We start from the raw sequence: 11,072 nt of genomic DNA on the forward strand, positions 1-11,072 counted from the left end.
ATATATATATATATATATATATATATATATATATATTTGGTTTTTCATCTTATCACAGCTAGTATTAAAGTCTCGATTAAATTTAAATTGCATATTATAAAACTCATTTAAAGGTGATGCTCCCAATAAATATTTTTTCATACCTTAGATTCGAACCCGGGATCTCTGATTAAGGACTAAGATTCATATATTCATGGAACTATTTAACGCAATCATTAAGTACTGTTTTCTTTTACCAACCCCTGGAGTTTTTGTTCTTGTAATTCCTTTTTCTTTCCTCCTTTTCATATTATATATTAATTGTCTATTATTTTTTTAAAGGAATCATAAAAAAAATACTTTTACTAGTTTACCTTGTAATTTTATTTAGAACTTTACAAACTTGGCTACCATTTAAAAATAAATAAAAAATTGTAGGGGTAAATGAAAATTTTGGTTTTTTTCTTGATTTTTTTAATTGACAAATAATTTGAATAACTCTTTTTAATAACTTAGACTACTAGTATAGAACGGAGGGAGTAATAGTTATTGTAATTATTCACCATTTCAAATTCTTGACTATTTAAGCAAAAACAGAGTGGGTTAATTCGTGTAGTATTTTTAGGAATATAACAATTAGTTTAGTGATTGTATTGTTTTAAAAAATAATTTTGTGATTTTGTTGTTACAAAAAGTAAGTTTAACAACCATCGGTAAAACGAATCTAAGCATGGCTATAATTGAAATCAATAGATGAATTCAAATTCTAGAATCAATTGTAGGTTTAAAAAAAGTGTGATATATTGCATGTATACAATATGTTTTCCATAATGTATATATAATTCTAGTGAAAAGTAATAAATTCAATTGAATTTACAGAGACACAGAAAATGAATTAAGATTTCCTAACTATTTACAAAATAAATTTTAAAAATGATCTTTTAGATCTCTTATAAAAAAACATTATTACCAACGAAATCAATTCTTTCCTCTACAATATGGCTCACCCTTGATCTTATAAGTATGGGTGTGCATTCGGTTTTTAGATTTGGTTTGGACTTTTTGATTTTTGGTTTTGAAGAAGTGTAACCCAATCCGAACCAAAATAAATTTGGTTCGATTTGAGTTCTCTTTTCGGTTCAATTATGCGGTTATTTCAATAATTAAAAACATAATCAAAATTATATTTGCAATTTGAAAATATTAATAATAATAATATATCAATCATAGAAAAAAATTTAGAAGTAAAAGGTAAAACACAATAGTTAAAAGTATATCAACTATAGATATTCAAACATAAAAAAATAAACGAAATCTTAATGAAAGATAATAACGAAAAAGGGACAAAAGTGGTTAACTCCAACTTAATTCATATATATAAATATATCATTCGTTTTTTTTAAGTTTTTCGGTTTTCGTTTTTCTAAATTCGAAACCAAAAAAATAAATTATTAATTCAAAACCAAACCAAAAAACTAAAAAATCAATCCAAATTAAAATTTGGTTCGTTTTAATTTGATTTGATTTGGTTTTCGATTTAATTTAAATAATGCCCCCCTACTTAGCTCTCCACTATCTATTTCTTTTTCTAACGGTGAAGTGATATTTTCAACTATTTTTGGGTCCATTGATCACTAGTCTACATTGAGGCCCACCAAAAGGATGATGACCCTACATGTTTAATACTGGTAACCCCGTTGGGTAACACAGATAGCGACCCCAGACGGACGCCGTTGCCACTTGCTTTATAATTTAACCCTAGTCGCGGTGAATGTTTAAACTTGTATAACGTTGAACAAGTACGTAGATATATATATATATATCATGTGTGATTACTTGTTCAGTTTTATACTAATTTAAAAAATCATTAAACTATCCACTAATCAGCTTAAAATCTTTTGATTACTGGATCATCAATTCAATAGTGATTTACTTAATTTCATAACAAATTAATTGATAATTCAATAATAATTGTTGAATTATAATCTTATTCCTTAAATATATAAAGTAACTTGACCCTAGGGAGTTATGCTAGTTTCATATTTATTTTTATTTTTTGGAAAATTTATTTTGGCCAGAATGGTAAAATAACATATTTCACACTATGTTATTTTATCTTTATGAACATTTTTACCGTTTAACGTTAATATATTTTAATTAAAAATTGAAAAAAGATCAGTTTATTTTAAAATAAAAAAGATATTATAGACTTTTTAAATTTCTGGCCAAATTTTCTGGTCATTTAGCATTAACTTTATTTTTTTGTTATTTTAATCTTTTAATAAGTGAATTTCTTGGAATTTACCTTTTCAATTATTTCTTCCCTTATTCTCTGATCCGTCGTTTTTTTACTTTTTTTTCCTGCTTTATTCATTAGCCCTTCATTCCCTTTCTGGCATTTTATAGCACATATATATTCCCAAGGATATTCAAAGTGATCAAAATAAGCTTTTGCTATAAAAGCTGAAATGGCTCCATGGAATATAACTATACTACTATAGAATAGTTTTGGTTATCTAGATCCATTCTCATTTTACAAATCAAATACTTCCTCATTTATTTTTATTTGTCGCGTTTTGTTATTCGAAAGTCAAATTAAATGAACTTTGACCAACATTTTAAGCTATTATGAAGTGATATCATCAATCTTTAAATTAAGACATTGATTCTATCAACTAATAATTACTTCGTTAATGTAAGTTGTCACCTTCCAATTTATTTGTTGACCCACAAAAGAATCTCGTCTTTTAATAAACCAAAACAATGAACAACATAAACAATTAATAATTTTATATCAAGATTAAGAATATTTCAGATTAGAAGTACATTTAATGGACTAGAAAATTTATTTTACAAGCTCGGAATAAAATACTTATCTCTACTTGATCCGTTCAATACATACAAAATATACTAGCTTAATAAGTTGGAACTATAATCACATAATTAAGATAAATTATATATAAATCTTGTTCTATAGTCATATTGATAACTTTGTTCAATTTTCATCTTAGAGTGTGAACATAAACATAATACTTACAAGAACAAACAATTTAATGTTATGTATATAAGCTAAACTCTATACGCTGAATTATCTAATATATACAAATAAAGAGACATACAAATGAACTTATTTAAAAGTAAACTTTGATATTAAATCGAATATATAAATAAACAATTATATATATATATATATATATATATGAATGAAGTGAGTGGTGTGCATATGTTGATATAGACCTATTTGGCAAATGCCAATGGTAATGGTCCTGGCCGGACCTTGATAGAGGTAACTCATCATATAGTTTCCTCCAGCTACTCATCACCAAACATTGATAGAGCCATTACACATTCAATTCTTGTAGAATAGCTAGAGATAATAGACATATATAGCTTGCTTGTGCCTTTGTGTTTGGTGGCGAAGTCAGAAATCTTTGTTAAAGATGTTCAAGATATCTATATACATACGCGATATATACTAATATAATTTTGACAAAGAGTGTTCAACTGTTACTCCGCTTGTGCCAACTCCAACTATGGGTCAATATCTCTTTATTTGTTATCATGCAACATATTAGGTCGATTTACTGCTTTATCACAAAACACCATACTTTATTATATTTGAATTACAAAAGACAATGGTATGTATAAATCATATATCATTACAATTGGAAACCAACCATTATTCCTACTTAATCAGACACTTTTGTTTTGTTATAAAAGTGTGGTATACGCAACACTAGCTACTTCAATTATTATATATACTATATAATTCAGCAACTAATTCAGTCACTGTCTTTGGCAATTCTTAAGAAGTCTTCTATGACATGATGACGATTCTACATATTTTGCATGCTAAAAAGTAACTACTAAAACAAATGAAACTAAATTTAACAAGAAAATAAATGACAGAAAGTACTTAGTATAATATTTGCACCCAAGTTTTAGGAAGTCAACTTAGCCATAAGTGATTGCTAAACCAATAATATATAGTTTGTGGTGTACCTCCCTTCATTTTTAATCAAAGATTTTATATTCGAGTGCTGAGTATAGAGTCATTCTAGTTTTTTTTTTTGTGATGACCCTGTTGTCCACATATTCCACGGAATACCTGCCATCTTTCATCAACATGTACCTGATAGTTACTATGTCCATCAATGCTAGGATAGATGGAAAGAATCACCTAGTTTTTTTTTGTCTCTGCTAAGGTTTGAACGTGAGACCTCAGAGTTACTTTAATTTCTAGGACGTGCTTTATCCTTCATTGTAAAACTTTTTGAGGTGAATTCAAATTTAATCGAACCTCAATAAGAATATGAATATCAAATATCGAGTGATAAACATAAAAAGAAGTGATGGCTACCATCACTCTGTAGACTTAATAACAACAAAATTTACTTTCTTTTTGTATGGATAAGGGGATAGAAAATAGATGCCACGGCCACATACTAAAATTCTCTTCAATTTTAATCTCTCCTAAGTTTATTCATCTGTATATCAACTGGACCCTACACTTTTCCTTCAGTTATTATCACTGTGATTGATTTTGTTATCAAATAATTTTACAATAAAGTATTATTTCAGTAGAATCCAAGGCAGAAACAAAATTGACCAACATATCTTTCAACTGCCAAATTAATGCATTTTATCCCCCACATCAATATTTTAATCTTTAAAAAAAAACTGTCTAATTGAGGTAAACAAAATTCTACATTTCACATACAAGTTTGAACAAATTATATTTAATGGCTATGGCCCTCTTTTAATAAATGTTTGATGGTCTAGTTATTATTATTTGGATATATTGAAAAGCAAGGGCAAACTTTTTTTGTCCCCGTTTTATTTATTTATATATATATATATATATCATGAACTTGAGGCCCTTATGTGAGAATACTTAAAAGCCAACTTTGAAAGTGATACACAATATATCCTTTTACTTTCTGCTCTCTTCTTTATATCATTACTTTTTCTTTTCATGTATTCTTTTTCTTTTTTTTCCCAAAAGGAAAAGAATAATATTTTTTGTATTATAAACAGAAAAGGTAAATGTTTAATACAAAGAGAGCGGCGTAGGATGACTTGTATGATTGTTTTTGACTAAAATAATCAAAAACTTTGCTAAGAAAGAAGGATAGTGTACGAATTCAGAATTTTCACTATAAAGGTTCGAAAAATTAAAAAAAATAGTTTTTGCTTTGAATTTTGAATTTTCCAAAATTACTGAGTCACCTATAAGTTTGTGTTCAAGAGTTTTGAAGTCTATCAAAAAAATTGTCGAAGGAGTTGAATGAACATCCTCGCCTTTTCCTAGATCGGCTTCCGCCCCAGCATTGGATAAGCACGTGACGTCGGCTCTCTCTTATTGCTGGCTGGCAGTTGGCACTGAACAAAGTCTATCAAAACAGGTAAAATGATGAACAGTATTATCAAATTTTGTCTCTCCTTGTTTTTTTGGTTCATTTTATATAAATAATTGGGCCTTTACCGAATCATTTCGTATTTGCTTTTGCCATTAATGGAAATCCAACATGAAATGAGTAGAAATACAAAAGAGTAAAAAAATTTCAAGAAAAAAATATCCATATTTACTCCTCAATTTATGATTACGTGTTAAAAATATCGTCAAATTGAAGCTTCTTTTAAGGGTCAAGGGCATTACGAGACTTTTTCTAAATGTTAGACGAAAAGTTTAATGAATGACAAATTTGCTTAATATCAAATAGTACAATGGCAAGATGAACTCAATTGGTTGGCTACCTGAATTTTCACCTTATTGGTGAGAGTTCGATTTCCACTTAATAGATAATCTTAGTAGCTTAGTTGGTTGACTATCAATTTCTACTACTAGTGAGGGTTAATTCCCTTTCCATTTCCCCCCAAAAAAAATACTCCAATGGCAAGATTGACACTTTATTTAAGTCCGTCTTAGCGTAACACGTGCCTAAGTGAGTACAATTTGATATATTTTGCAATCTAAGAATTCATCATAAATTAACTAATTTTGATACTGAGTTAAACATATTTTGCTGTTGTTTATTTATAAGAAAGGGGATTTTTTATTAGTTTTTTTTGTCTTCTCCAATTTCAATTATTAATATTAGAATAAATTTTGTGGCTCTTCATTTTCCTCCTTTTTTTTTCTCTCTCTTTTCAAAATTATTTGACTTATATTGTCACAGTCCTTTGATTTAAATGAGAATTGGGGTAGCTTTGATTCTTTCTGTTTTCATGTCACTAACTAAAATTTTCTTGATTCATATCATTTTGGTCAGCATCATCATTAATATAAATTGCATTAGTGCAAGCCAGATACAAACAAATCCACAACCTTTAGTTTCATGTCCCTCCTCTTCTCTCTATTATTATTATTATTATTATTATTATTTTCTCCTTAGCAACTATTTGAGGAGTTGAAATAAGGGTCAATCTTGTTGTGTTATTTACCAAACTTTGTTAGACAGGATATTCTAAACTAACTAGTGCTTCTTTTTTGTTTTTAGACAATATCTATTGCTATTTGCTAGTACTAGTAGTGGTGTCTAAAAAAAGTGAACCTTTCAACTGTTATAGAATTTGCCTTTGTCTCTTATGGTTCTGCATATTGCTTGATATATTTTGTGGTTTTTGTGAAACAAAAAAGAGGGGAAAAAAAAAGACTCAAGAATATGAAGTTTATGAAACTTGGATCTAGGCCTGACACTTTCATTACTACTGAGGCTGTAAGGTAATTTATTAATTGTTTCCTCTGTTTCTTGAAATCAAAGAAGAAAAAATTCAAAAATGTTCCAAAGAAATCAAAATATTTTTTTGTTTTTTTGGTTGATGCAGGTCAGTTAATTCTGAAGTTGTTAGTGATCTTATAGTTCAAGTAAAGGGTAGTAGATATTTGCTTCACAAGGTTAGATTCTTTACCTTTTTCTCAGAGTCTAAAATTGTGTTTGGACATGTATTTTGCTAGTGAAAATGAATTTACATATCCAAATGCCTGCTAATTTGGAGGAAATTGTGTTTGGACATGTAAAAATTATGAATCCAAATGCTTACTAATTTGGAGTTGATTGTGTTAAACAGTTTCCTCTGCTGTCAAAGTGTTCAAGGCTACAGAGGCTATGTTCTGAAAGTCCAGAAACTTCCCAGCACCAAATTGTGCAGCTACCAGATTTTCCAGGTGGAATTGAGGCATTTGAGCTATGTGCAAAGTTCTGTTATGGAATTACCATCACTCTAAGTGCTTACAACATTGTCGCGGCTCGTTGTGCTGCAGAGTATCTGCAGATGACAGAGGATGTAGAGAAAGGAAACTTGATTTACAAACTCGAAGTGTTTTTCAATTCTTGCATACTTTCAGGTTGGAAAGACTCAATTGTGACATTACAAAGTACAAAGTCTTACCCTTTATGGTCTGAGGATTTGGTAATTACAAGCAGATGTATTGAAGCTATTGCTTCGAAAGTTTTAGCTCATCCTTCAAAGGTTAATTTGTCAAGAACCTACTCGAGAAGAGGCCCGAGGGATGATATTTCTTGCATTGAATCCGATAGCAGAAGACATAATAAAGATTCATCTAAAATTTGGTGGGCTGAAGATTTAGCTGAATTGAGCATAGACCTTTATTGGAGAAGTATGATAGCTATCAAATCTGGTGGGAAAGTACCTGCTCCTGTTATTGGTGATGCATTGAGAATTTACGCCTCAAGATGGTTACCAAACATTTCAAAGTATGCAAATCTTGAGAAGCAGATAGTACATGATCAATCCGAATCGGATTCAATTGGAAAACACAGGCTGCTTTTGGAGTCAATAATCAGCTTGTTACCAGCTGAAAAGGGGGCAGTTTCTTGTAGTTTCTTGTTGAAACTACTTAAAGCAACTAACATATTGAAAGGTTCTTGTTCATCTAAAATGGAATTGGCAAGAAGGGTTGGACTTCAATTAGAAGATGCTAGTGTTAATGATCTGTTAATACCTTGTGTGTCACACACATGTGACACAATTTATGATGTGGATATAGTTATTACCATATTACAACAGTTCATGTTGCAGGTTCAAAGTCCTCCAACAAGTCCACTAAGAAGGAGAGGAGATTTTGAGAGGAGAAGGTCTCGATCTGCGGAGAATATTGACCTTGAGTTTCAAGAAAGTAGAAGATCTTCTTCAGCATCACATAGCTCAAAACTCAAGGTAGCTAAGCTTGTCGATGGATATCTTCAAGAAATTGCTAGTGACACAAATTTGCCCCTATCAAAATTCATATCCATTGCTGAAGCAATCCCAGGATTCGCCAGGCTTGACCATGATGATCTTTACAAAGCCATCGACATCTATCTCAAGGTAAAATTGCACGAAATAATCCTTTGCACATGTCCTAAATGTTACTCATGTTATTTTTAAAACGTCAACTCAAACTGTAACGAAAAATGCAGGGGCATCCAGGGCTGAACAAGAACGAAAGAAAGCGCCTTTGCAGGATATTAGACTGCAAGAAACTATCAATGGATGTTTGTATGCATGCTGCACAAAATGAATTACTTCCACTAAGGGTAGTTGTTCAAGTTCTTTTTTTCGAGCAAGCTAGAACCGCGATGTCTGGTGGTCATGTAACAGAGTTGCCTAGTAACATAAAAGCACTTCTAGCAAACCATGATGACACAGCCAAGACTTCAGCATCTTTTAACAAGGCCAAAATGACACCAGTTAATGACCAGTGGAGTAATGCATCAGGCCTAAAATCTCCAAAGTCGAACATTTCAACTCTGAAAATGAAGCTAGCTGAAGATGATGATTTGGATGAACATAATGCAGATGAAATTGGAAAATCTTCAAGAATTAAAGCTTTATGTGTTCTTCCAAATCGACCGAAAAAAATGTTCAGTAAGTTATGGTCAAACAATAGATCATCAGTTGCAAGTGAAAAGAATTGATAATTTATATCTTATCATTATTGTGGCCTTAAAAGAGTATTTGTTTTTCCTTTTGTTAGTTTTCTGGAGAACAATTTGTAGCCTTTAGAATAGAGAAATCTTTATGCTTAAGTATTGGTGTAAAATGTAACCTAAGCTAATAAAAGTACAACAAAATTTACAATTAGAATATTGGGAAAATTATGTGTTGAACTTCTTTTGTTGGATTAGTTCATACATGTACCATCAATTTATGAGTTACAAGTTAGACACCAAGCTTCTAAATCGGATAGATTCATAGGTTCCAAATTGAATGACAGGTATAATGCGAGAAGCAAGAAGGTCAATCTCTTTCAAATATACGAAATGAATTTTAACAATGTAATTTCGATCTAAATGAATCATCCTTTCCATAGAGACTTGTACTATGAAATATATTATACAAAATTTTGGGATTAACATATAGACATAGTAATTGGAACATGTTCTTCCTAAGAAACCTTGTTTTATTTTTTTCCCTTGAATTTTGACACATAGATTATTACTCATTTTAAAGTGCTTATACTTGCAATGACCCGATCATCGCTCTTTCACACGTGGGTTTGACTCTTTTTCATGAGTCAAACATATGAAAATTTCGGATGGTGGTGAGATTCAAACCTAGAATCTCTACCTGATCTGATATCATGTTGAATTGTTTGACCTTCTCAACATCTAAAAACTTAAGCGGCTGGAAAACACACACATTTATTTACTTAATTATATCTCAACACCGTACCATCTTCCAAATTAATCTCATCAATCTAGTGCTTTTTGGACCAACATTCTAGTACATACATGGCCTGTGATTCAGGACTCAAATCTAGTGCTTTTAACATATACCTATTCTAGTATACGTATTATAATTTAATTCTAAACTTTTCATATTTTCTAGCTCATGAACAAAAGCATACATACATGCATCTTAAAATTAATTTCCTAATACATGTTTTAAATAAATAATCATGTAATTGGAGTACGTTGTGCAATAATTTTCTTTTGAATATCTTATTAAATTTTTTTCTCAGATACAATTATACTTATACTGACTATGAGCATATACTGAAATTTGTTTTGTTCGTTAAATCATTAATAATTATCGCACATAACAGCTAATAAGGCTCGTTTTATTAACAACAAAAGATGCTTCCATTTTTTCTCATCATAATAATTATGTCTCTTTTGAGTATAAACAGCTTGATTATTATTAATTTACAGATCTAGGTGTTCGACATTTGTGAAATCTTGGTGATTTGTAACATGTGGTATGTGTCAATTATTTGTATCCACATGCATATGAGTTAAATTTTGCTTGGGAATTAAGGCTGTTCAATTTTGTTTAGAAAATTTTTACACATTGTTTTTTTTTTATCTGGTCTTCGGAGTCTACATTACAGCACCAACAAAATCTACATCACACACTGCAGGACCCATTCGGGGTGACGCTTCCAACAAGATTTTCTTCATATCGAGGACTCGAACCAAGGGCGGACCCAGCATACATTCAGGGGTTCCCTTGGACGGAAAATATTACTATTTATATATTGTTAAATTTTTATTTTATGTATATATAGTAGATGTCGAACTCCCTTCGATTAGTTCGTGTGTTTATAATTTCTTCATATTTTGAACCCCTTTGTTAAAAATCCTAGCTCCGCCACTGATTCGAATCCAAAACTTTTAACCAAGGGTGGAAGAGTCTCACCAAATGCACCACAACTCATGTTGGTCATATATTGTTATTATTGCCAAACAAGCATGATACATAATGTGGGAGTTTTATTTTGTTGACAGAGACATATTCATAGTATTTTGCTTGGGTTTACCAAAAATGTAGTAACTGCAAATATACCCCAGATAGGATATGTCAGATTTTGAAAAATGGTACAAATAATTTAGCAAAAAATCCAAAGCTGCCCCTTCTTAAGGCTACACTAATTAAAATGATTCATGTTAGCAACTGGAGATGTAGGGTTGCATTGATATAACAAGATTGCATGCTTGCTTTTGAAATTATTCTTCATTTTGGTGGACAATTACTGTATATCTCCAATCCTTGTTTTAAGCTATTGGAATTGAACCCACTTGATTAGTTGATTTCCACTAGAACGGGAAATTATGTGGATAAACAAATATACGTTAGTTAATTAGCTA

General features: G+C 30.5%; 1 protein-coding gene across 1 annotated transcript; it reads left to right on the plus strand.

Moving 5' to 3' along the window:
• Nucleotides 1-5,042: 5,042 nt before the first annotated feature.
• On the plus strand, nt 5,043-9,080 carry LOC102580786 (BTB/POZ domain-containing protein At1g67900). The gene is made up of 5 exons (XM_006357538.2): nt 5,043-5,384; nt 6,620-6,703; nt 6,808-6,877; nt 7,051-8,310; nt 8,403-9,080. Exons 2-5 carry the CDS (start codon nt 6,645-6,647, stop codon nt 8,898-8,900), a joined length of 1,887 nt encoding a protein of 628 aa, XP_006357600.1. The 5' UTR covers nt 5,043-5,384; nt 6,620-6,644; the 3' UTR covers nt 8,901-9,080.
• Nucleotides 9,081-11,072: the final 1,992 nt, after the last annotated feature.

The sequence above is a fragment of the Solanum tuberosum genome, unplaced genomic scaffold, assembly GCF_000226075.1.
Source record: "Solanum tuberosum cultivar DM 1-3 516 R44 unplaced genomic scaffold, SolTub_3.0 scf00248, whole genome shotgun sequence".
Taxonomy (NCBI): Eukaryota; Viridiplantae; Streptophyta; class Magnoliopsida; order Solanales; family Solanaceae; genus Solanum; species Solanum tuberosum.

What these genes read in the sequence shown, in the direction of transcription:
- LOC102580786 (XM_006357538.2), top strand. Translation starts at nt 6,645, where the DNA reads ATGAAGTTTATGAAACTTGGATCTAGGCCTGACACTTTCATTACTACT. An exon ending in ATTACTACTGAGGCTGTAAG is followed by an intron (nt 6,704 to 6,807) that starts GTAATTTATTAA and finishes TGGTTGATGCAG; the next exon opens with GTCAGTTAATTCTGAAGTTG. An exon ending in GTAGATATTTGCTTCACAAG is followed by an intron (nt 6,878 to 7,050) that starts GTTAGATTCTTT and finishes TGTGTTAAACAG; the next exon opens with TTTCCTCTGCTGTCAAAGTG.